This window comes from Trachurus japonicus, chromosome 6 (assembly GCF_045865225.1).
Source record: "Trachurus japonicus isolate A0001 chromosome 6, Traja_1.0".
Classification (NCBI taxonomy): Eukaryota; Metazoa; Chordata; class Actinopteri; order Carangiformes; family Carangidae; genus Trachurus; species Trachurus japonicus.
This window is the reverse complement of record NC_140912.1, coordinates 25,708,882-25,736,141: the sequence shown is the minus strand read 5'-3', so window position 1 is coordinate 25,736,141 and position 27,260 is coordinate 25,708,882. Positions and strand designations below refer to the sequence as shown.

At 40.8% G+C, this 27,260-nt stretch overlaps 2 protein-coding genes across 2 annotated transcripts; one reads left to right on the top strand and one right to left on the bottom strand.

Moving 5' to 3' along the window:
- The first annotated feature begins 188 nt into the window (after window positions 1-188).
- ttc38 (tetratricopeptide repeat domain 38) lies at window positions 189-12,327 on the top strand. Its single transcript, XM_085780013.1, has 14 exons — window positions 189-301; window positions 753-830; window positions 960-1,041; window positions 2,407-2,578; window positions 3,973-4,146; window positions 5,595-5,670; window positions 6,615-6,734; window positions 6,891-6,950; window positions 7,180-7,218; window positions 7,626-7,707; window positions 8,193-8,358; window positions 10,563-10,722; window positions 11,192-11,265; window positions 11,630-12,327. Exons 1-14 carry the CDS (start codon window positions 272-274, stop codon window positions 11,715-11,717), a joined length of 1,401 nt encoding a protein of 466 aa, XP_085636139.1. The 5' UTR covers window positions 189-271; the 3' UTR covers window positions 11,718-12,327.
- On the bottom strand, window positions 12,049-27,260 carry tspan33b (tetraspanin 33b). Its single transcript, XM_085780017.1, has 8 exons — window positions 27,030-27,260; window positions 23,417-23,474; window positions 22,718-22,845; window positions 22,460-22,534; window positions 17,419-17,514; window positions 16,857-16,985; window positions 13,821-13,982; window positions 12,049-12,493 (listed from the first exon to the last, which is right to left on the bottom strand). The coding sequence occupies exons 1-8, from the start codon at window positions 27,123-27,125 to the stop codon at window positions 12,425-12,427; spliced, it is 813 nt and encodes a 270-aa protein (XP_085636143.1). The 5' UTR covers window positions 27,126-27,260; the 3' UTR covers window positions 12,049-12,424.

Genomic DNA, 27,260 nt, shown 5'->3' with positions numbered 1-27,260 from the left:
TTTTTTTCGCGCTTTCTCCTCAAATTACAGACGCACACGCCACTTTTAGAAAACAAATGAAGGGATGAAAATGTTTTACACTATAAAGTTAGTGGTGCTTCATTTTTGAACGCTATGTCCGTGCACTTATTTTGAAAAGGCGCCTAGATCCGTCCTTCTGTGTTTCCTGTGAGTGGACCCAGCAGCAGCAGCAGCAGCAGCAGCTCCAGCTCCAGTCTAGTCTGAGGTCGAGGACTCAGAGAGAGAACAACACAGCTGGTGACCCTGAGAAATGGCTGCTGCAAGTTTCAGAGACTGTGAGGTTAGTAGAGGAAGCATTTGACTTGCACTGTAAAAACGAAACATGTTGGCAGAGACAAAGGAAAACGACGTGAACCTTGGTCTGAAATTAAAGGCGTGTGCTGCAGATATTCATGCAACCGGCGAAAATACTATGGCGATTAAAAAACTGTCATAACATCCTGTGTTTGCACATAGACCCGAAGTGGGGATGATAATTAATGAAATATCTACCAGAATAATAACTTTTGGGCAGTTTTTTTGTTTGTTTGTTCCCTGTTCCTACTAATAATGTCCAAAAGTGAAACTTGACTGTGTTGAATCAGTCGTTGACACAATAAAGGGTCGCTTACATAAGAGTGCACAGATTTCCCACATAGAGAAGTTGCACTTTAACAACACAACGTGTGTTTGAATACAGTATCGACCATACAGCATTATTATCTTTAGTCTAACACCTCTTTCTCTCACAGGCATGGAGGGCAGAGGGCCTGAGCATGTCCACCACCAGTAATGAGGCTTGCAAACTGTATGACGCCTTACTCACGCAGGTAACCATACTGTAACCTCCTTCCCACACACACAGAGGGACATTATGCACATACAGAGTGTCATTTTAACTGCATACTATTTTAAAATGCACGGTTAACAACATAATCTCAATTGTGTTTGGCTCTTAGTATGTGAAATGGAGGAATGATGAAACCTTGGGAGGATTTGAAGGATGCATTTCTGCCATCCATGCAGCTGATCCCAACTTTGGTAAATAGTCAGATAGTCAAACATCAGTTTATTCCTTGTGATAAGAAACTCTTTCAAAATGAATCGAAATAGGAGGTAGCAGCAAGTTGTTAAAAAAGGAGATGGCAAAGAAAAAATCAAGGTTAAGAATTTATGATAAAAAGCAAGGAAAAGATGAAGGTAACACTGCTAAAGTTATCTACTGCAGTGCAGAAATAACCTAATTATAAATCACTTGATGCCTCTGTATTGTAAATAAACAAACATCATAAGAGGTCAGCTCCTTTTTATATTAAATTTTAGTTGGAGTCATAAATACACTGGGGTCGTTAAACCAATATATAATATACAGTAACTGGGGTAAACATGCTGAGTAATCTAAGCATATAAATAGACGGGACCATGACCTATAAAATGCATGTGCAAACAACAAGCATCAATGTGATTACTCATATGTGCAGTTGATTTAGGTGAACTAGGGCATTCATCTAAGTCGAAGTATCCACCAGTAAAAGAAAAAGTCTTATTGCTTGTCACATGTTTCTGTGACTGTCTGCGCTGTCATTTATTTACCATGAGCATTGATCTTTTGACTGTGGGATCATAAAACAGAGGTTAATCAGTACTTGTCCGTCGTCAAAACTGAGCCAATTGAATGATTTGTGGTTCAGCTTTAGTATTTGATTTTTGTCCATGCTAATAAATCAAGCTCCTGTTCAGCATTTATTGATGCTCCCTAGAAATTGAAAGCAGCTTTCTAATGTTTCCTGCATTATAAACACACAAGGAAATAAACTGAGGTGCAGGCGTAGCCCCAATTACCTTGATTTGATAAACTGTGAAAATAAGATGTTACCAATCTGAATATATTGATAATATGATAATGATATTAATAGTATGGCCTTCCAGTGGCCTCGTACATTTGGACTGAAAACAACTTTTTGCCAACTAATATTCAGTCCCTCTTAAGGCTGTGTAATTACGTAAGTCTAGTCTGCACAAGAGGGTCATAGGACATGTTGTAACTTTTTGTCTTAGCAGAAGCGCTTAACAAGCAACAATTATTGCCACAACCAGTTCTCTTTCCAGGAAAGCATGCGCAGGCAGAAGAGAAAACTGAGTTTGAAGCTAGTTCGCAGAGTTAACAGTTTGCCACCCCGCGATCTCATCAGGGTACACAGTGGGACAAAAACCTTTAATAATAACTTTGCCTTTGTCATTGTTTTTCCAAACATGAACAGTAATTGAGAGGCCTATCTTGATCTCCGATTGCAGTTATTTTACTTCATTTCAGAAGAAAGAGAACATGTGATGTTTCATGTGAACTGTTGTATTGTAGTGATAAATAATATTTAAAGACCAGTTTGTTTGTTTTCCCCCCGGTAGTTATGGGCCATGTGATCAGCACAGGGCTGGAGCTGGCGGGAACAGCGAGCTCCACCCGGCTGAATGAGCGCCTGGCCAGCGCGGTGAGGCGAACAGTGGAGTTGGCCAACAGCCAGGACATCTCTCCCAGAGAGAGGCTCCATGTCAAGGCGATAGAGCTCTTCTCACAGGGGTAAGATACTGAGCCCGGTTGCCAGAGGGAATCCGGTGAAGACAGGAGGGTCAACACCAATCTTTAATGTTTAAAATGTACTATTGTGACCGATAAATAGTCCATAACAACAAAATGAAAACACCTTTTTAGACTCTTTTTGCAAATGTATTAAAAAATCATAAACTGAAATCTGCTTACAGATATTATAATGAAATCTTTTGATTGATGGGATATGGTTTAAAAGCTTGCACACACCTCTGTACGTAAGGCACCACAGTTCTGTCTGCATGTCGAGGAAAAAAGGCCAAGCCATGAAGTCCAAGGAAACTCTCTGCAAGGGCCTCCGCAATGAAAATGATAATTGAAATAAAGTGGCTCGACAGAAGTCAGGACAAGTGTAGAAAACCATTTCTAAAGCTTTGAGTTTCCCAGTAGCACAGAAACCTCAATAACTTTGAAATGGAGGAAAGCAGCAGGACTCTGGTCAAGGCGAGTTTGGTCAAGGAGGTGACTAAGGAAGGACACAATGGTCGCTCTGAGAAAGCTTCAGACTTCTGCAGAGAGAGGGATGAAATCACTAAGAGGACAGTCCATCCCTGCAGCCCTGCGCCAATCAGGCCTTTATGGTGCAGCAGTCAGTAAGGAGTCATATTAAGTAAGACAGCATCTACAGTACAACTGCATCAGCATCTGCATCTGGTAAATATTTAGTAGATTATATAATCACACAACAATTGTACATACAGTACCATTGCTTGAATATAAAATATTCAATGAAAATTTTCTAGGAAGATTGCGTATTATAAAAAGCTATGTGCTGTTCATTAAACAGTTCAAGAATTTGTTACAAAAAAAGACAGTTTCCACTGACTCAGTGTTGTTTTGAAGTCAGGTCTTCACTGCGCCCAGTCAGCATTCAGTCTCGGAGCAGATGAGTTTTGTTTATTACTACGCCAGAGGAAATAGGTTGCCTGTGAAAGAAGAACGCTGTCTTTTTTAGACAACAAAGGATTGCTAGAATTTTTTTTTTTATCTATTCTATTTTTCAACAAGCTGTTCTTTGTCTCTGTCAACTATATAGTATCAGACACAGTGCCACACTTCAGATCCACGGCATTCATCTACATTGTTTTCCAGAGACACTTAAACTGTAAATTTCATTCTCACTGTAGCCAGTGATATTTTTATTTTATCTGCAGTGTCACATTTCCCCAGGGAGCAGTCGGAAATATGGTAATTTGAGAAGACATTTTGTTTCTCAATATTGTTTTGGATGACACATAGGATTTTCTAGAGCCTCTGTAATTCCCTCCGTTCAGCACAGAGTATACTGACATCTTTGTCAGTCTCATGCTTCATTCAATCTGTTGTCCTTCATAACTTGTGCTCTTCTTTATCTTGTTTTATTGTAGAAATTTTCCCAAGGCCAGTGATGCATGGGAGGACATTCTGCTCGATCACCCCACTGACATGCTGGCCCTCAAGTTTGCCCATGATGCCTATTTCTACATGGGAGCCCAAACCCCGATGAGGGACTCTGTGGCCCGCGTGCTGCCCCACTGGAAACCACACATGCCTTTGTCCAGGTACAAAAGACACACAGATTATTACACATTATTACTAGAGAAGCATGCTGGGTAGATAGACAGGCATTTGAAAACTCAGTGACCTCAATATATTTGCTGAGTTAAAGATATATTGGGAGTGATTGTGAGTTTTAAAACACTCCTACATCAAGATCAACTACATGATGATAAGTAATAGCAACACATAAACTGTATATGTAATCATGCATTCAGCTGATGTTCAGTTGATCTATGTGTAATTCTGTGCATTTAAAAAAAAATCTTTGCATTATAATTTGTACTATTATTTGCTAATATAATGAATATCTATGGCATTGTTTGTAACTTTAATAGCTCTTAATGTTTAACAGGTCACATGAGGTACTATCCATGAAGTATAGTTTAGCACACAAGGCATCATGGGAGTATCAGTAACTGTTGAAGGAGATCTAAATAAACTGTGACTTTGAAGCAGCTATAATCAATATAAACTATGACTACGATGAGAAAATGAAAAAACTCCAAATACTCATGCTTAGCAGTTAGCACCAATCATCACATAGACAAGTGAACATAGTAAGTGTTATAGCTGCTAAAGAGACGGATATTTCCCTCAGGAGTTGGAGAACAGTAACAGCTAAAGGAGTGAATACTGTTGCACATGTCTATTTTCACACAACTATACCTAGGTATATGCTCATATCTTGTTTCTACTGCCCCTAAAAATATCTGTGACTACCTTTAAGAATGCCTGTAGCATAAGTGTAATTTGAGGTACAGACAAGCATAAAAATGAACTAAAGAAGAAAAAAAAGTAAGAGTGCAAGAATATATGCAAGGGAGATCATTAAAGTGAAACAAAGACCTGAAACGCAGAGCGCACAGTATAATTTACCTGTCAGTGTGGGTGGCTGTCTGGTGGATGTGAGAAAAGCAAGAGTGATTCAAGAGGAGTCTACTGAGATGCCGCAGACAGTGACTGAATCGTATTGTTCAGCAATCCCACACCTCTTTCCTGTGTGACAACTAGAAGTGATTAAATTATTGTTTTCTTCCACATTCTTCCTCCAACCACACAGATGACTCAGACCAACAAAATCCATTTCCTGTTTTTTTTTTTTTTTACATTTAATGGTAATATTCAGCTCTTTTCAACAACAATGTTCTCAAGCCATGTCTATTATGGAGTCAAATCTGCAGCATTATGTCAAAACATTGCTACGGTGTAAATAAAAAGCCCACACTCCCAAAAGAGCAATATTTGTGTAGGCAGCTGTCAGCAGGATGAAAAGGCACACACAAGTAAACAACAATCTAATAATTATGTTGACTTAAACAAAAAAAACAAAGTGGCAGCATCATTTCAAATCACTCCCGTTTCTGTCGTTGTCATTGGCATTTTCACAAAACCAGCATCTGCTTTTCTAAGATGTGTCCATTTAGTAATGAGGTGTTTTTTGTGCTCTCAGTTATCTGAAAGGACTGTACTCCTTTGGTCTCCTGGAGACTCGCTTCTATGACCAGGCTGAGAAAGTAGCCATGGAGGTGAGATGCTTTTTATTCTCTCTCTCTCTCTTTCTGTTGTACACTCTGCTGCCATTACTGTGGCCCGGTGGTCGATGAGGCCATTTGTGCCTGTGCTGATTGAACTAGTTCGATTCGGCGAGTAATTTGCTGTTGAAGACCAGTAATAAGCAGCGGCTCATTCAAACCGCAGAACCTTTCTCCTGAATGCGTAATCCTGACAAGGCAGCTGTGACATGAAGGTCACTTGAAAAAGGATGGAAGGACATCATAGGCAAAATGAAAGATATAGTAACTGAGATTTAAACCTGCCATTATTTTTTTGAATTGCCATTTTAGCCTGGTGTAAGAGCTATAATTTGTGGAGTGTATTTAAGTTACTTTTTTCATAGTTTTTGAATAAATATATTTGAATATTTATAATATATAGTTTTGAAATTCATAGGCTATACTTTAAAGGGATATTCTGGCATAAGTTTAACCCAGGGTCTAACACACCGTGACACCGACTCAAGAGATAAAGTTTGCCGACTGCTAGCTTCTCTAGTTGTAGCAACTTCAGCAAAAACCGCACGATAATAATACACTGCTGTCTATTTCTCCACCAAGCAATGGCCATCAAAAAAGCCACTCATAGCCACAATAATAATCGTTACTTGGTGTAACGGTGTGTTAGACCATGCCGTTAAACTTACGCCGGCATATCCCTTTAAGTTTTGTGTACTATGTTTTTGAAGTGTTCCTTTAATTTATTTTTGAATTAAGTCACGTGCAGCTCAAGCAGATTTGGATAGAGCTGCACAAGGGATGGGAGCAAACGTTTTTGTACCACATGATTGACTTTTTTCTTAAAGTAAACTTTTATTTGACATGGCTGGCTTTTCACACCACACCTGTAACAAATCAAGTATTTTTCGGCATCTGTGTTCATTTGTCGTTGCTTCTTTTAAATTGTCGTGTTGCAGGGCCTCACTCTGACCCCAGATGATGCTTGGTCTGTCCACTCTGTAGCCCATATTTATGAGATGAAGGCAGAGGTGGACAAAGGCTTGAAGTTCATGGAAAGTAGAGAGAAAGACTGGCAGGTACAACTTCTTATGAATGTTGTTTTGTTTTTGTTTTTTTTAATGACAAATGACATCTCGGTAACACTATATAGTCCTGTCAGAGTCCACCGAGTTAAATTGCAAATTAAAATAGCCCTAAGGAAAATATTTGAAGTATGTGTTGTTTAATTCTAGGTATCTGACGTCCTGGCCAGTCATAACTATTGGCATTGGGCTCTATACTTCATCGAGAAGGTAAAGATTATAATGAGTTTTCTCAGTCAAGCGAATAATTGGCAGCAGGAGTGTTTGTGGAACATGTATTTATGATATCCTTCCCCCTGGGTAATTTGAAGTCTGGAGTTGATTATATTGGGAGATTAATTTGTGTTTGCATCTGTGCAACACAATCTATCAACTTTGCTTATCTCTCAAGTCTGAAGTCATTCAAATTTGTCTCTCTCACCTCACTCCTCCTCCACAGGAGCAGTACGAAGCCGCTCTGGAAATATACGACGCTCAGGTTGGTTTGTGTTGAGAGTTGCCATCGAAATGTTAATGGTATATCCGTCAGAGAACACTCTGTGTTCTTTCAAGAGTCATGCATGTACCAGTACACAAGGGACTCAGACTAAAAGCAATGTATTGTGCTCCTGAGTCAAGAGGGTAAGTGTGAACAAGCAGAATCCAATTACGTTCAAAGAGAGAGAGTTCCAGAGACAGTTTGAAAGTAAAGCTCTCTGACATCCCAGACTTTTACAAGAACATTTCATAATGTTACTCAGGACTCACACAACAGACATTCTTACATCAAGTTAGATGATATCTATGAATGTTTAATGTAGAAAGAGTCGTCGTGTAGACCGGGTTATATGCGCTTGTCACGTGTTCAAGGTGAATCGTGAAAATATGTCCTGTTTTTCCCCTTAGGTATTCAGACGCTGTAAAGCCACAGGATCCATGTTGGACACTGTGGATGCCAGCTCAATGCTCTACAGACTAGAAATGGAAGGTAAAGCTGTGCAAGTAAAACATCTCATTAAATTAAGGACATTTTGAGGAGAGTTTTGATCTTCCTCTCCATCTGTCACACGGTATGTTTGGACATCACTGATCAGAATTTTAAGGGAAGGTTAGAGAAGGAGGTTTATAAAATGACACTAATTGGCTTTGCATAAATGCTGCAACATTTGTTAACATGTTGCTAATGTGCCGAAGGGCAAGTGCAACATCTAATTTAAGATAATTTAAGACAGTATGGTCTTAAATGAACCTGCTAATGAGGTGAGATAATTCCAGTTATCATACCTCATTAATCTGAACACAAGGTGTTAGAAACGGGTGTAATTAACAGAACCTCTGACCATTTTTTTTTTCTCAAAGTAAAACGGTCTAAATGAACCTCTAGATGTTTTGAAAGTGTTTTATACATTAAAAGGAGCGTTGTAAATTTGAGCCTTGAAGCTGAGCTTGTGTTTTGTGTTATGTACCTTTCAGGTGTGTGCGTAAAGGATCGCTGGCGAGAGCTGCTTCAGGAAACGCAGCCTCACACCGACGATCACGTGACCTTATTTAACGACCTCCACTTCCTCATGGCTTCACTGGGAGCTAAAGAGAGTGGGACTTCTCAGCGTCTGCTCGAGGGCCTCCAGGAATTGGCTAAGTAAGTTCCGCACCATTTCTTCCCTTCACTGCACACCTCAACACTCTGCCAGCCTTACGTAAGAGCCACCCAGGCCTTATGTAAAACAGAGACAGGAACAAGGCAGAGCGTAGGATGGAAAGAGAGAGAGCGAATGCAGTCTGATAGAGAATTCAGAGCTGCAGTCCATCTCACAGACCAGGGTCCACCCTCTGTAGCAGATGTTGCACCAGCAGCTGCTGCCTCTGTGGAGTTTCTGTGGTTAAATGTGTTCTGGCATCCTGACCATGAACAGCCTGTGCTCTGCATTCGGTCCAGAACACAACCCACAGAAAATCTGCCATTTGAAAACCAGTCCTTTTAAATTCTCATGGTTTCTTCCACCATTACATAATGTAACTCAAGTCACAACAGTTGGGGAACGGTGCGCCTTCGGGGCGAAAAGCAGCTCTTAAAGTCACTTCCTCAGTAAGAAACAGATTTTTTTTTTTTTTTTTTTATCCCAAGCTCAGCTCTACTTTGAATCATCAGGCAAACCAAGCAGACATGTTAAAGCTCTGCATTTATTTAATCCCATCACTCACATATACTGTGTCACTCTTATTACCTTGGTTTGGAAGGATTGCACAGTTTTACATAATCCAAATTTTGCCATAATGTAATTTTACAGTCGGAGACAGTGACTCTAAGCATGAGCTAATCCAAGAAAGCCTCACAGCAGTATGGAAGCTCTGGCCTTATGGTGAAGTGAATTCAACTCGGATATATTCATGCCTTTCACCGTTCAGTGGAGTAATGCTCTAATACCCTTGTCAATCTGTCCAAATAAACCAACCTGGAGCTTTTCTCTAGATTTTATTGATTTTCCTTCATCTTACGTGAAAACATTTTAATTTAAATGAAAAAAATCACATATTAGCATCATCTTTATCTTTCATGTCAGTACTTTTCCTCTCTCTAATTGCCAGGAAGGTGGTGTCTGGTCCTTGAGGTACAACTACCTGCAAGGACTGCGTTAACGCTCCCAAGTCCTTCATAGTCAGGGAAGCAGTTTGTGACCTGTGTGCTAAAATTCTCCATGAATAATTTAATTAAAATATATATTTTAATATATAAAAAACCAAATGCATGTTTCTGCAGAAAGAACTACACTCTCATTTTTATTAGTAATTAAAAATTCAACATGGTACTTTGGGGGATATGTACGCAGCCTGTTGTAAATTACTGTCAGGGACGCCAGAGTTTGCATCATTTTTTTTAATTTAGCAGGGTACTTCCTGAGACCACGGCTGTAAATGAGCTCAGTCACAGTTCAGCTGCTTTGCATAAAATGATGCTAAGTTTAGATGTGACACCTGACTGTCTTCACGTGTGTTTTGCATATCTTTTGGGGGGTGACGTTGATAACCGTGTATTCCTGCAAAAAGGACGTCTGTGGGGATGTGAGTTGAAAAGTCTTGATATTTTCAGTGCAGCAAAAAGAAAAAATCAGTGATTCTACGGTGTATGAAACATGAATGTGCGAGATCCACAGTGAAATCTTTCCACTCTATCTCTTCAAACTGGACCTGAGCTGCTATGAACCTTTAAAAGTCTGGAGAATCACATATTTAAGCAGCAGACCTCTGCAGGAAACGGAAAGGTAAAATAACAGGTTGTTAGGTTTTTGCTCCTCTGACTTGTGGTGTGATGTTGTAAGTGCTCAGGTGAAGTGATTTTAAAATTGTAGTTTGTTGTGTTTTCCTCTCCTTCTTTCATAAAACCTGGCTTTATTCTCTGTGCTTTTGTAGGTCTGACAAATGACTTCACGTCCTCTTATCTGTGATGTTAAATTTCAGACACAGGTTTCTCTGTTACATTGGTCAGCAGGGAAAAAACAGGTGTATATTTGTATTCTCACCCTATTTTAAACTGGAAAGCCCTAAAATACATAGTGCATGAAACCAAACACGATTTTCACCTGTGCTTTTTTTCCCTCCATTTTATCAACTTAAAAAAAACAAAAGACAAAAGGGAAGCAAATACTTGATAAAATCACCCATTGTGTGTATTACATATTGGTGAAAAAGTTTGGTGAGATTTTATCGATGTGCAAAGATAAGGATCATATTTGTACAGAGATAGCCTATTTCATTCTTCCACATTTCACAACTCCAGTTTCTAAACCCTCCAGCTATACCAAGAAATGTCTTTTTCTTTCACTATAACACTACTTTTCTTCGCAGGGAGCCAGGGGACAATCAGCAACATCAGCTGGCTGGGAATATAGGTGTACCAATGTGTCAAGCTATGATTGAGTACAACCGAGGCAACTACGGCAGAAGTGTGGAGCTCCTGCAGCCGTTACGCTACCGCATGGTGCATATAGGTGGCAGTGACGCTCAAGTAAGATCCACAGAAATACGGTTAAAAACTCGAAGCAAACAAAAGAAATAAAACAAAATCAAGCCCAGGGTGAGCTGTTGATCTCTGCGCACCTTTGAGAACCCCTTCAGCCTCGAGGCTTTACTTTCTCTGGATATCATTGATCACACTGAATCGAGTTTTCTAGAGTGAAACAGAAATCCCTGTTGGTGTGAAAATAGGCCAGAGGTGAAGAATGCTCTACATAAGAGCCTTTCAGTCTATGAACATGCTACATGGAGTGAGAGCGTGGGGCACAGTGCACCATTGCATGAATAATGAATCCCTGTGATGGATGCTGATGGATTTTATGTCCTTGGTGTTCAGAAACCCATTCCCCAAGGTGCAACAGTTTACATACTGTATGACACAAAAAAAGGTGGAAATTCTCTATATATACTGTTGGAGTGGTCTCGTGCTTACTAATGGGCCCGTGTGCTGTTGTTTGCAGAGGGACGTCTTCAATCAACTTCTTATCCACGCAGCCATAAAATCAGAGAGCAGATACCACCAAAAACTTGGCAGGTAATGTACAACTGGGATTTCAGAGGCCAAGTCTTTTCCGATTTGAGTTCTGTAGATCTTTGTCATCCATGTCTGAACGTGAATTCAGATGACAAGTGAAAAGAAAGATGTTGCACCATTTAAACCTCTGGATTTCATCATGATGGTGTTGTACGGATGGGGCTGTTGTACATCGCAGTGTTCGCCCCGGCTGCTGGGGTTTCCTTGTGCATGCAGAAAAACAAGCTGTATGCTCGCATTATATAACCAACTTGCTCTGTCTGTACACCATGTTACACTTTCATTATTGATCAGGTCAGCCTCTCAGGGTGTAGTTTCTCAGAATCTGCGTTCACCTGTGTATCGTCTCGTGTTTTTTTCCTAGATCTCTTCTGGTGGAGCGTGATGCCGCGAGGCCAAACTCCCCCCTGACCAATCGACTGATGCAGACAGCTCTTGCTCTCCATGCTTAGAAAGGTTGCATGTTGCACCCATGAGCAGCTCCCATGTAAGAATCATCAAAGTAACATCATGATGTGATGTGCCGGTGTGTGGCTCTCAGAGATTTCTAAACCAACCTGCAGGAATTTTACAGTGTTGTCAGGAACCTTTTACACAGTCCTGAACTTGGTGCCATTTGTGATTGCTGAGCCATTTAACTTTGTAAACTTTTTATGTCAACTAATTTGCACATATCTGAAGGTTATGAGCCAATATTAACCACATGTTGTCAATTTGCATGATAAGTAGCTGTCAAGTCTAACCAAACGCTTTATCTGAGTTTATTCTTTTTTAAGCAAAACAGACGCCTCTAATCAGTGTCGATGACTGTGACTTTCTTCTTCTTCTGAATTTTATTAGTAAATGTCACATTTAAATATAAATACTCTTCTGAGATAAAATCTTCATGTCAATATCAACACAAAAAAACCATTATCAAAACCAATAAATATACACTTGGCACTTTGCATGTGAATGAATATTTGAGTAACACCATAAAGTGCACCACACTTGTATGCCCGGGGGCAACAGCACGTTAAGAATAAGAAATGTACTCAAACATTGCAGAGATACAGTCGCAGTTTTATAAAAAAAGATGTCCTTTTAGATGTCAGAGGAGCCGAGCGGAGTACTGTAAGTTATTTTCTTCCCCTCGTCTTCCCCCTGCGTCGGCCCAGTCTCACAACACTGAGGTAATCTCATCTTTGATCTGAGAGATCAGGATCTGGGACAGCACGATCCCTGCAATCTAGAGGACAGTAGCAGCCACTTTAGATTACAGAACAGACTCTCGGTAATTGTACAGCGTGCGTCGAGCATCTCAAGGTCCCTCAGAAGGGTGTCGCAGTGCTCATTTGGCACTGGGAGGAAAATGTTTGGGAAAATTAGATAAGACTGTTTGGATACTCACAGTGAGAACACACACATTTGGTGGCAAACACAGCTTTTAAGTGAACTCTTCAATAATTAACAGTTTGATTTAAATGTGGCTTGTTATGCCAACAAATCTAGTAATTGTGTTTTAGTAAGGACGTGCACGACAAAAGAAGATAACTTCATCAAGAGATTAACCGTGCATCAGAGCAACTGGAATACTAATGCAATTGTTTTGACAGGAATCATGGGTAATTCACATGCCTCTCTCTCTCTCTACCCAATCACTGGGGACCCACTCACACAGATATGAGAGCGAGATGGATCAAACTAAAAGGCCCAGTGACAAAGCTGCACGCTGTGCGGGAATGCAATGTGACAGTACCTGAGTCATTTTGATAAGTAAGTCACCTTATTATTTAGCGACAGCTCCTGATAGGTGCTAATGTGATTTCATGGCCAATCTAACATATTGACTGGAGTTATTAGCATGGCTTAATGCTTTGGGATTTGCGGCGGCGCTTTGTGCAGCGGTGCGCCAATGAATGGGAGCAAAACCGTCAGTGTCCCACTGTGTTGGACACATGATCTGAACATTTATCACGTGTAGACTTCTACCTCACACATTTAACTGATCTAGAACAGTGTAATGAATGAATAATGTGCAGTTAAATTTTCATCATCCCTTTGTGCCTAGTTATTGCTGTCTAGGTGTAACTCCATTTTAAATCAGTTATATCCCAGCGGCCTCATATTAATCCACACTTATGCTTTGTTATAGAATGTTATTTTTGAATGACGATGAGGTTATGCTATGAGACAGGTTGGGAAGGGAAGAGAATGAATTTCTACCATTGACCAGATGTGTGTAGGTGCAGGCTCCTGATTGATGAAGCGCTGCTCAGACTATTTCACAGTCACGTTCCAAATGCAGCGTGCAAAGCCTGACTGTGAGGTAGCAGGAACCATCAATATGTTGATTGCTACACTCAATCCGTAACACCTCCAGTTGATGCCTCTATTGACTTGTATATGTGTGTGAAGAGAGAGGGAGCTTATTTAGGACAAGATTAGAGTCATCTCTGCCCTGAAGTGTCGTGAGGTTCCCAACGGCAAAGGACTGTTGCCTCTTAAAGCTCTGCATAGCTTAGATTGAATGAGTCTATGTGTGTGTGTGTGTGTGTGTGTGTGTGTGTAGTTACCTGAGGCAAGGCCAGTCCCAGGGCCAGAGAACCCACCAGCAACAGATGAGACTCGATCCACATCACCGCCTTGTCTGCACAACCCACTGGGTAGATTGACTTGTTTGCCTCCAGGAAGTTCTGGGTTTGAACCCCGAACCCACACATAGTGTTAATGACCGTCTGTTGTAGCAGATAGACAGAGGCAAAGGCACAGAGAGCGAGAGAGAGAGGGAGAATGTCAGAGTTGTAAAGATGACCTTGATTTCCGCTGAAACCTGATGCGCTGGAAGCACTTTGAGAGGATGTTTCTCACAGGCTGCTGCCGTTGCACATATCTTGTGTTATTTTGCATTCACAAAGATATTAGCCCCAGTGACAGCTGAGGGAGAGTTTTGTCGAGGCCTGACAACTACAGAGGCTTGGAATTAAAGAAGGGAAACAACAAGAGAGCGATACATCTGAATCCATTTGATGTGACAAGGAAGACTACTCAAGTAGTCCCTCAAGAAGAAAATGCAGTGGCGGGCTCCAAACAGCAGGTTGCAGCACTGCTTCAGCTCTAAAAGTGTTTGCAGTAATTAATTGATTTTTTTTTTTTCCCCCATGTCGAAAAAGGTTGCTGTGATCTGTTTCCCGTGTAGCGTGATGTATGATCAATATTAGTGTGATGGATCTACATGGACTCTTTAGTCCTCTGTCTTCACACTAGACTAGAAGGAATTGTTAGCGGTGGCTCTGCCAGATGTGCAGCCGCGTGTCTCCAGCACAGAGAGGCCGACAAGCATTTCTGTGTGTGTCCTTGTGTGAGCGGGAATGTGTGTATTCATGCATGCATGAGTACACTATTTACATATATACTGTAAGCATGCATCCTCATCTGCACACACTTCATTACTTATGTATGCACATTGCACAGGCGTCTATGTGTGGGTGTGTGTGTGTCTGTGCATGTTTGTGTGTGTGTGTTGATGCTGGCAAAGACAAAATATCATCAAATCTTCATGAAAGAAGATTAGAAGATGAGATCTGAAGCAGGTAAATCACAGACCCTCAGTGCTGCTCTAAAGGCTGCTGATGTTCCTGCATGCTGCTGCATGTCAGATAACATATCAGCACTCTGTATATGCTGGATAGGTCAATTGTATCCCACGTGGTTAGCCTCACCTCCTTATTGATGTAGTTTGTCTGGCTCAATCTGAGAGACTTTTCCCTTGATGATTTTATCCTTCTGAACTTTTTTTTTTAACATTGATTTATACCTGCAGATGTAGACAGGCTGCTGTTAGCTCCAGGCTAAGAAATAAAGCATTTGCAGTTATTGCCACGCTTATCTTATGTCTAAGTAAAGTAAAGCAAATACATCTCTCCATCCACAGAGCCAATTCTTATATCGTTCTGTAGCTCATTTAGATTCTAGTGCTTTTATAACATTAGTTTCCTGGCATATCTTCTAATTAATAGCTGTTAATTGTGTGCAGGCTGGGGTGGTGGTGTAACACTTGAATGAGTGACATCAACACAGAGATAAACTGCTGTTATAACCGCCGTTCAGCCCGATGATCAGGAAATTGAGATTGCCATTTTGTTCCTCTTCATTCATTCTGGCTGAAGTGTTCAGTGTTTGGCAATATCCGGTTTAGGAGGGACAGTGATTTAGTTTTTCTTTACCCAACCCAATTAAATCAGTGCAGGTGATGTATCTGTTCTGCCACCGTCATTATCATTATCAGTCAACGTGGCAGCTGCAGTAGCAATTGCAAGGACCAGTTAACATGTTTTAAATTTACCAAAGTAAAGAGATTTGGTTTCACTCACTTGTTTTGATCTCATCCACAGTTTGTGTTGTTTTTCTACTATTATTTTTTTAATATTATTCATGGAGTTAGCCAGCTATGTAGGAAGCTGATGTCCCCGGTTTCAACACTGCATGCTTAGCTCCGATCAACAGCCACAACAGCAGACTTATTTGAATTGCAGAACAAATCCGAGAAGCGGGCAGCAGTTCAGATGTTCGGATCAGGCTTCAACACTCAGTCCGTGCTAAAAACTGCAGGTGCCACATCTATTCAGAAGTTAAAATTCTCTCCTCTCTTGTAAAACGATGCACATCAGGATATCAGCACCGATAAGCCAGCAATGTTCAAACCACCAGCTGTTATAGGATCTCCATGTGCAGCCAAAAAAGCACTGACTCATCAGGAGTGTCCTTTTCCCCCCCCAGCATATCCCAAAGATTTTCAATCAGACTGAGATCTGAGGTATTTCTGTTCCTCAAGCCCTTCATAAACAACTTTTATGGCCACTTCCATCAGGGGATACCATTTCCAATAAGGAGTGTTCTTGCACCACAATAAATGTTAGCTAGGTAGTATTCGTCAAAGTAACATCCAGATTAACGCCAGGACTGAAGGTTTTGCAGCAGACCCAGAACATCACAGTGCATCCCCTCCCACTGTCTTCAAGCTGCCTTCTCTTCCCCTGGTAAATGGCATGAATGCACCCAGCAGTCAATGTGAGGCAAACTACTGTATAAAAACACAACTCGCATCACAATTCAGCCCATATCAAAGTCACTCAGAGTCAGATCCTTAGACCACCCACTGATACTGAATTCAACACATCAATTCACTGTCCGCTGCCGCTTTGAATGTTATTCACTTCACCCTCTTACCTACTGAGCCCTGTGGCTGGTCAGTGTTTGCATTAGTCAAACATGTCGTACCTTTTTTCTCTGTACTGTAGGTGATGCAAGGTAAAACTCCAGTTTCTAATTTTAGTACTGGACCTGGAGAAGAACTTACTGACATCGCTGGGTCTGGGTCTGGTTTCAGATCTCATACATCAACGACACTTTGTGTTCTTAATGACTGATACATCTGCCAGTTTCTGCACAGGGCACTTCTTGTTCTGCTTCAAATTACACTCAAATCTCTTTATATAGCCAAGAAATGCAGTTAAATGGGATTCAGCCTGATACAAGAAAATTTGTTGTTACAGTTTGATTATATTAGTGGATTGTGTATAAGTTTTAATATTGGAAAAACACACACACACCTCTCCAGGAACAGGAGTGCAGCACGAGTACGGCACAGAGCAGCGCTCCGTGCTGGGGTTTGTATGTGTACAATTAAAGTAGAGGTTCCAAGACCAGTCTGTGTAGTTATTCCACCCACAACACTTGAACTGAGTGAAGGAAAGAGAGAGACGGAGACAGAGAGAGGAGAGAGGAGCACAGCACAGGTATATATTTAGAAACACGGTCCTTCATTGCTCTGTACATTCTGTCAGTCTTGGGCTTCTCCCATGGGAAAACCCAGGCTCACAAGTTTGCCAACGTGTGCAGATGGAAGAGAAATATCACATGAGGAGTCTCGCAGAGTGCAGGAACTGTATGTTTACATGTAGCCTCTCATGTGGAAAACCCTCACTGAGGCCAGAATAACAAACACAAGACATAACAGCTCTGTACTCACTAGCTGCGGTTTCTTGGTTTTGGTCCCCAGACATGTTCAATAAACCACTAGCTCCACTAGCTGTGATCAATTTGTAGACTCAAGTGTGGATACCAACAGACACGAGCACATCCACTCTAGCTAAGTGAAATTGGCACGAGCACCTCTTTCTGGATGTAATCCATCAGGTTCTGCAGATCCAGGTCATCTCTATAGTGCACGATGGCTTTCTTCACAAACTTTCCTAAAGCATCCCGAGTCTAGGAGAAAAAGAACGTGATGAAGGTGTTAATTCACTGAAAAAAAACTTTCATATGAACTTTTTAGGGGAAATCTAAATGGCAAAGTTTTAATGACTTCATTAAAATGGCCATAGGTGCAATTTTATAACCCGTCTGCTCAGGTACTCAGTGATATGGTGAAACTGGCTCAGCTAATTACCTGGGCTGCATATGGATAATTGAAAATGCATAGTGAATATATTATTGTCATGTCCATATTAAAATAAATATAAATAATAAAAGCCACAGTTTATGTGATGCTGCTTGTATTATAGGCGCTTGATGTGTATGTCAATTAGAGCAGCAGAGACTCCTGCTGTGATATGACGGCTGCAGAGTAGAGTAGAGCAGAGTAACGATAATTAAACCATTCATGCCGTTTTTTGGATCAATTCAATCCATGCATACCAACCGCAGAGCACATGTGCAAGTTTTCCACCATTCCAGCAGTGTTGTATAATTGTCTGAACTTACCCATTTGTTATTATAATGTGGCAATTTTCATCAGCTCCACTCGAGCTGAATAAACAAAACCCAGATGAAATATAAATGAAATACATTGATTTGATTGAATAATTTGTAATGAGTATTTCAGACTAAATGGTTGATTCAGACATTAAAACTATGTGCTACTTAATTCTGTTAGCGTTCATTCTTCATTATATTATATTCCCTTTCAGCATATTATAGGGCCTCACTTTGTTAATATTTAGATTTTTCTTTTCTCTCATATAAATAGAAATTTGAAAAAGGTATTTAATGCAAATTTCCATCCTTTAAAAAAAAATTATTCTGAAAACAGGGGAGGGCTGTGGTTATACAGGCTGAGTTCAGATGTAATGTATGCTAATAGGAGCAGTGTATGCTAATAAGCTGCTGAACTTTAAAATTTTATTAAGCTTGAAATGAACTTCTGTTAGCAGTTAGCTGAAGGCTCTCTGCATTGTTCCTATCACAGCCTCGTATTAGAACAGGTTATATTGATAAATACTGTGAGCTCTACTAGGAAAAAAAAGAAACATATTTTTTAACCTGAAGTGTTTTTACTAAATTTTGTTTGGATTTTTACATTTCATTTTCTCGTCCCCTCCCTCTGTGTCTGTGATTCCATGTGGTACAGTAAGCTCATGGGTCTCCAAGCCCCCCCACCCCATCACACCTCCCCATGTCATTAGCGGCAAAGTCTCCTTCAAGGGATCTGTTGAAATGGAACATTTGGTTCCACTTTGAAGTGCCGAAGCATTTGAATCATTTAGCGAGGAAGGATGCTGGGAGGCTTGTTAAACTGCTCTGTTTAGCAGCAGGCAGTCCGAGTGCTGACAGAGAACACAAGGGAGAGGAGAGGTATCATCAGGCACCAGACACCTCACCACGAGACACCGATGTCAGGGAATGTTGCCACCACCACCGGCTGCTCTGGGTGTGGGTGTTTCTTTTTTTTTTATTCTCCATGGAGAGCCCTAATGGGATGTTACTGTAGGAGATAAGTGGATGCTAGAGGGAGGATCCTCTCCATCCCCTGGCTGCAGCCTCTAAATCAGTCACCGCCGGGGTCGTATTTGGGGCTCAAACATACAGTATATAAATGCACATATAGATTTATGTGCAGCCACTGACTGGGCTCTCTGTTCTCATTCAGAGACAGCTATTTCTAATCGGTGGTATCCTAACCTATAGGAACCAGAACCCCCACAAGTGTGTAGACAGTGATTTATAATGCGTTAAAAAGAGAGTGCTTCACTAAAATCCATGTATAGTCTTTGTTCTTTCTCTTTAAACTTGTTTTTCTTGTTAAATACGTGTCTGATTATTCTTCTTAAGGTATTAGGAATATGTTTAAATATACTTATCTCTGCAGAGTACAAATTAGCTGCATATTGAATATCTCAAAAGCCCAAACAAAGTCTTTCTAATTGCTTACTTTTTTTTTCGATTTCTTTCCCAGTATCAATTCAGTAAATGCCTCTACACAACATGTGCAGTTTCATTCATTTCTTTTCAGCCGTGGTATTATTCTGTGGCTTTACCACTGTAAATAGCGGAACAACTGCACAGAGCAACATGTACAGAATTGATGCAATCTGAAGGCCAGTGCTTTCAATTAATAAGTCACGAACGAGTAGGGAAAAAAAAGTCATCACCACCACTCTCGCAACTGGGGTGTTATCCTTGTAGATTTGTCTTTATCTGTGGTCATCAAAGCTGGAACTGTGCCAGTGAACAGCAATGGTAAGTACACCAGGTCAAAATTAGCTGTAATAGATATAAATAATGGGCAGAATGGGGAATTATTTTATCATTTAGCCTGATTTTCTCCACCAAAGGCGTCCAACTAAAGTGAAGGATTTTTTTTTTTTTTTTCACTGATCAGCTGGCGCTTGGTGTTTCTTGATTGGTTGTTGAGTACCCGGCTGAGGATGATCCAGGTTGTAATGAACTAGAATTGAGTATTTTAGAGTCCAGTCACTTGAAGGCACCACATCCTGGAGAGAACAAAGATGGATTTCTCCTACACTACTCACAAAAGGTTAGAGATATTTGACTTTTGGGCGAAATTTCAGACTGCACCTAAAATTCACTAAAACCTTTAAAAGTGAATTTAATCTGACCTTCTCTAAACTTTGAATGCACATGTCATACTGTTCAATGATTCAGTACTTCAGAACACAACATGCTGTTCACTAACAAGATAATTAACCACAAGTGTCTGATCCATGAATCGACCGCTAAATGTTCTGGTTCAATGGCAGCTTGTAATCAAACAGTCTTCTTCATCCTGCTGTTCACATTCTGACGTCATGAGACCAAGACGACACCTAACGATCGATCAACAGGACGTGGCTATGTCGAGGTTTCAGATGGGAAAATGTCCACTGAGCTTCGAGTGTCACAGAGTGTCATTAGCAGATTGAACAGACACACAAAGAGACTGGAAGAGTCAGAGAAAGGCTGAGAAGTGGACGTCCTTTGACCACAAGAGAACTTATTGACACATTGACAGTTTTTGTTGTGTTACACTGTAGGCTACCCACCACTGAAATTACCACTCCATACTTTTACGTAAAGGAATAGTTCACAAAAAAAAAAATGAAATTCTGTCATTATTGACTCACGAATACTCCGGAGTAGTTTTTTATTCCTCAAAGTACATCTGGAGACCCGGGGGGCCGGTTCGTAGTACAACGAAATCCTTATGAGAGTCAATAGCGCCCGACACAAAAAAGTCCATAAAACTACACAAAAACCTTGTAAGCTTACCCCTTACTGCTCGTCTGCTGCAATCCAAGTGTCCTGAAGAGATAGCCCGCAGTTTACTCGAAACAAGGTCATTTTGGACATTTTTACAGCCTAAACAGTCCTGTAGGACTCTGACGTTCACGCGCCCCATTCAATACAGGACTGTTTAGGCTGTAAAAATGTCCTAAATGACCTTGTTTCGAGTAAACTCTGGACTATATCCCTTCAGGACACTTGGATTGCAGTGGACGAGCAGTAAGGAGGAATATTACAAGGTTTTTGTATAGTTTTATGGCCGTTTTTGTGTCGGACCCTATTAATCTCATATAAGGATTTTGTTGGACTACGAATCGGCCTCCCAGGTCTCCAGATGCACTTTGAGAAATAAAAAAGTACTCTGGAGTATTCATCAGCATGAGGGTGAGTCAATAATGACAGAATTTCATTTTTTGGTGAACTATTCCTTTAAACGGCCTACTTTAACGATATAGCCTAATATCACTGCAGCATGAACATTTTTCCATTTTCCATAAATTTCACGCACAAATTGAATAACCCTAACTTTCTGTGAGTAGCGTATGTCTGACAGTGATAACAGCGAGGAGTGTTACATCTCTCTCTGGGACGTTGTTCGGCCACGCCTTCCACTTCAGGGTCTCCCAAACCTGTTGAGAGAGAACAAGTGGTTCTCTCCCCCTCTTTTCTCTGTGTGTGTGTGTGTGTGTGTGTGTGTGATTGTGTGAGTGGAGACAGGTGTGCTGGAGTCGGAGCAGATCCTCACCAGCTGCATCCCATCATGTAATCAAGACTTTTACAAATACCCAGCTCTTCCACCAGCACCGCTCTGCCAGATCGTAGACTCTGCAGCCAATTATTAGTTGCAACACTTGGAGCCATAATTTACCACTTCTTGCTTCTTCTTTTTTTTTTTTTTTCCACATTGGCTTTTCTCCTCTGAGACGACTCCATCCTTTTTCTCCATTCCTCTCACGGTCATGCCTGATCCGTCTCCCCCACCTCGTCTGGTCATGCCTTCTGTTCTGCCTCCGCCCTGCTGCTCCTCTCTGGATCCCTGCTCGACTCAATCCCCTCAGATCTCGCTCTGGACCTGCTCCCACAGCCCTTATAACCGCCCTTATAACTGCCCCGGCCCAGCCTTTAGTTTCCGGCTCACAGCTCCCGGGTCAAGCTCCCTCCCCCGTAACCTGCAATCCATCTTTCCTCCTCGCGCCACAATAAAAACCTTTTAACTTCATATTTGTCTCTTTTGGCCTGCGTCTGCACTTCACCTGTTCTGCTGCCCCCGCCTCGGAAATGGCAGGGTGAATTTAGTACAGACACAGATTTTTATTTTATTTTTTATTCCTGTGGTGGTGGTGGTAGTATTTATGTGTGTTTTTTCTGCGTCTGTCGTGTGGCCCAGACATTTACAAGACTTCCCCCCTGTGCGCTCAGCGAGCCCATCTGTGGGCTCAGATGCCACGCCTCATTAAGTCCTATACACTGTAGTTTACAAATGTAGGCCTACTGTACAGACTGGGAAAGAATACACAAAATCAATGGGAGACCAGGCATTCGTGGTCAGCGGTGGTGTCACTGTGGAAGACAACCGTGGCTTAACTGTGCCCTCATAGCGACTTCATATCATAGACATAGAGTATAAGATTGTTGATGAGGAGGCAGATACCTGATCAGAGTAGAAGAAGCCAAGGATTGCTATGGCCAGCTGGGTCAGGAAGACTAGCGTCAGGCTGAAGGAGAACTAGAGACAGAAAAAAAAGAAGAAAACACATGAGATAACACAGTCTGACTGAAGACAATCATAACTGATGATCAGATTTGTTGTTGCACACAAATGTAGCGAAGACTTGGCAATGGATTAGATGTAATTTCAGATAGCAAAACACAGCGCCGGTGTTAGTAATGTGTCTGTTATTTCTATTACTGTCTTGAGGAGGCGAATGTTCTCTCGCAGGGCCCCGATGCAGCCACAGAAAGTAATGAAGAACATGACCACCCCCACAACAATTAGGATGACAGCTGGGTCGATCAGGAACGTGTCCCGCACTGTGTCTGGCAGAAAGACAGGAACATAACAGCCTGTTTAAATGTCCATCGTTCTCTATTCCTGCCTTCACGCCCTGACTGCCTTTCTTCTCCCATTTCTAACCTTTATTTAGATTAATTCCTTCTCTTTAAACTATATTTTCCTGTTTTTGCATCCTCTGCCTCTCTTTCACTGGCTGTTTCATTCCCTTAACATATCAATGATATGTATGCGGATTATACAGGATATAAAGGCCTTATCAGTGGGATGAGCCCAAATTAATCCTTTTTGTTGTCCGCCACCAAAAGAAATGTGAAAATAATAACAGAGGTGAGCTAAGGATAAGGATAAAGCTAAAGCTGCACCAGCCCACTAAACATGACATGTTATTGCCTGTAGGGGAAGCTTAACAGGTGAACAAATACAAAAGGCCAAGTGTCAACGGGAACACAAAATTGTGACGGCATGGACACAGTTGGATGGGTATGATAAAAACCAGGCAATCCACTCTCTGTTGTTATAACAAAGGATGATAGACAGTGTCTGCAGACTAGAGTTTTGTACCTAAATGTTGAAGAAAGTCAGTCGTTTATGTACCTGTAGCTTTCTGGACTTTAGCATACACCCCGATTGCAACAATCAACAAGGAGAACACCTGCGGGGGAAAGAGAGAATTTATTCTTTCAGCGATTTAGCCACATCACGACTGGACTGAAATAGCACAGAAAGCAAAAGACCTTCACATTCTCAGAAAATCCAGCATCAAATATTTCCAAAGTGGAGCACAAAGTGAAATATATTGTTTAACATCTTTGAAAAATGCACCAACACAATCTCTGACCTATAAGAAGAAGATCAATGCCACTCTCATGTCTTCCCATAATAATATGAAGCTAGCAGCTAGGGATGGATGAATACCTTATAGGTTAGCATAAAAAGCACAGAGGGAGGCTATAAGCCTTCCCCTGGTTACAACATCCATCTTTTCCTCAGCCGTTGTTAAACAGCCGATCTGCAATGTGCACTTCTCCTGGATTTATTAACCTTGTTACATGAAAAATATGTTTCTTCCTGTTTTTGTTGCTGTTGTTTCTGCACAGACTTTGTTTGCACTGTCAACCTGAGGACAGGTGTGATCAGATTAGCAAATGATGAGTCTTTTTCTCAGGTGCTGAGTAAGCAGAGCCCCTGTAGCCATGGCAACGTTGCCAGTGTTTGTGTGTGTTTGCAGTAAACAAACAGATGGATGTCAGCAGGAAAAAAAAAACATGATAGAAACAATAACAACATATGGATCCTTAGCTTTATCTGAATATGAAAGGCGTTAATGTTACAAACTGTGTAATGCAGCAGGAGCTACAGGATTCAAACCTTTTTTTCTACTTTTTTCATTTTACATAAGCGTGTCGTCTCCGTGTTGAATAAAACTTGACCTCGATTAGAGAATCAAGATTATTAACCTATCCACTCACGCTTTGCAGAGTCACATTTTATATCCTCACAATCGCAGCTGGACGACAGGTAGCCTAATTATTTTTTTTCTTTCACTGTGATGAACTCCGGCAGAAGAGATAGAAAGGAAGAACGAGAAAGAAGCAAGAGGTGTGTGTGAGGGTGTTGATCTGTCTGAGGCCACTGTTGGTTTGTTAGAAAAAACAAAAAAACAAAAAAAAAACAATCTCTGTGTGCAGAGTAAAATATTGAACAGAAAAGAGACGTCAGCCGCCCACACTGTGCTGTGGATGAAGGGAAGAATACCTTTCTTTCTTAAGGTGGCAACATCCTGGCACAGACGTTCATGCACGCACGTAGGCTACTGTAAGCAATAATATTTCGCAAGTGTAAATAAAGCTGCTAAGGATGTGTCATCTATATTAACCGTATAGCCGCACAATGAAACAGTGAGGAGGTTGGAAAGTAGGTGGAATTACAGCTTTCCTGTTGATTGCATTGTCAACACTAATTTCCCTCTTTTCCTTGATTGTCTTTCTCACCTTGAATAACAATCTGGATGACTTGGCTTTCATTTTCCAGCCTCCAGATTCACACACGTTTTCCTGATTACTAATTGCGTGTGTGTGTCTTATGAGCGCCTCTGTGTATACCTTTTTGTCTGACCCACGTATAAACATGGATTTGTTTTTGTTTCTGTCTGAAAAGCCTCTATCATATCACTGGTGGTCATCAGAATCCATGGTTTATGGCATAATTTGCTCTGTAATAGGTGTAATTTTTATTTGGCAGGCTCCATGTTGATTAAAGTTTTTCTTTTTAAATTGTGTTCTGTTGAAGTAAATTGTCACTTTAAAATATGTTTCATTGCTCTCTAAATCAATAACCAGCCTTGACGACAAGATACTTGACAAAACAAAAGCCATCGATGATGCCCTTTCTACTTGAAACTGAAATGTTTTCAAGATTTTTGAAAGCACAGTCATAAGTATTTTATTATTTATTTAATTTTTTTCTGTCTGTTGTGTAGGAGGGTGCGCACCTGCAGTCCCATTTGTCTGTTTACCATTGTGCATGTGCTCATGTGAATATGGGTGGTAGTGTAACATTTACAACAGGAGGCGCACACACAGTGAATGTATTCCAGCTCTGTTCTCAGGCTTTTCAAAGGGATGAATCAGGCTTCTCCCAGCAGATTGTGTGCGGAGGTGAAAGCCAGCTGAACTGAGCCGTGGGGACGTGGGGACAAAGGCCTGATGGATTAGGGCTGCAGTGTTCACTTCTGAGCCCGTGTCTGATAAACAAAGTCAACACGGGCCGGTGTGTGTGTGTGTGTGGTTGCTGCTGCAGTTATTGCTGATTTGCTCTAAACCCAGTCAGAGTGTGTGGTACAGTGTTTGCCACCTCGCTGTGTTTGTGTAGGATTGGATGAACAGGGATATGATGGAGATGTATGGACTTGATAGCTTTACAGATGTGATCTGTGTGCTCAAAGTTGTAATATGGTAGAAAAACAAGATACTGTAGGCTACTCACAAAGAGGCTTAACCCTGTGTGTGTGTGTGTGTGTGTGTGTGTGTGTGTGTGTGTGTATGTGTGTTTGTGCATGTGTGTGTGGGTGCAAAAGTAATGGCTGATAAGAAAGAAGAGCCTGATCGAAGTATCTCTTATATTGTACCTTTGTGAATCTTTCTCTACCAGTCTTTTGGTCCCTAAGTTACATTAACAACCAGAAGTAGAGCTTTTCTAATTTGAGTCTGTGTTTATTGATCACTGTTAGCCTTTCAATTTAACCATTCTCTGCTTGAGAAAAATACAGCAGGATGGATTTTCTTTTAGGCCCATACTAGCTGGGTTTTTAGCAATAACAATAATCTAAAATGCATTTATAGCTACAGTATGCAATTTAGCCATTTATCTACTACTTTTAGCCTTCATATTAAACCGCTAAGTGTTAGCCATTTAACCATTATAGTCTAGCTAAATACTACCTTTAATTCATCCATTGCAATTAGCGATATTTCCATTACTGTTAGGGATTTTAACATAGCTAGAGTAAGTATATTAGTTGCCCTCAGCTAAGTATTTTATCCACTACCTTTTTGTCAAATATTAGCTATTTTTCTCTCTAGCTACATAATTTAACCATTTATCAACTGCCTTTATCTTAATATTCCTACTATTTATCCATTAGGCCTACCTTCAGTATTTTATGATTTATGGATTGTCTCCCAATGGTAGCAAAGTAATTGTTCTGTCAAATACTAATATGATCTTGTATCCAAGTTATTTCTCATGATATCAAATGATGGGTAATATATGGAAACATTTGAATATCACCAGCAGGTGTTTTATATTTCAGGATGAGTCAGACCTGAACTGATTTGATATGAATGCACCTCTCAATATTAGGAATAAAGTTATATCTGGGTAATCTGGGTGTCCGTATAAAACTGTTAAATGGTAACAGCAGGGAGGCTTGGTGCAGTTCCAGATACTATCTGAATTATATTTCCCTATTTATTATTGATAATCCTTTTCCTTTTTCCATTTTTAGTTTTACAGTACTTCCTTTCTTAGCAGATCTGTGTTTTGGAAAAGTTATACAGTAACTCACTGATAGCTGGTGTTTTGTGAGCTCAGAAATATTAAGAATATTTAATGTCACAGGACATCACAATAGCTTTGTTTATGTCAGAGCTGACCCATAGCCTACTACTGGAAGAAAAATAATTCAACAGTGCAGCTCTATACTCACCCAAAACAAGAAGCTGAAGAAGAAGAGAAAATATCTGATCCATGGATTGACAAAGGAGAAAGTCTCAGCTCGGTTCAGATTCAGTTTCCGGTCCATTGTTTGTTGGTGTTCTTACAGTCCGACACGTAGATTTAGAGCAAATTTTTACTTCAAAACAGTCCTCGGACTGAGCCCCACCCCGCACATACTCAGCCCACCATGTGAATCTGTGTGGAGGGGGTCGCTGTGCAG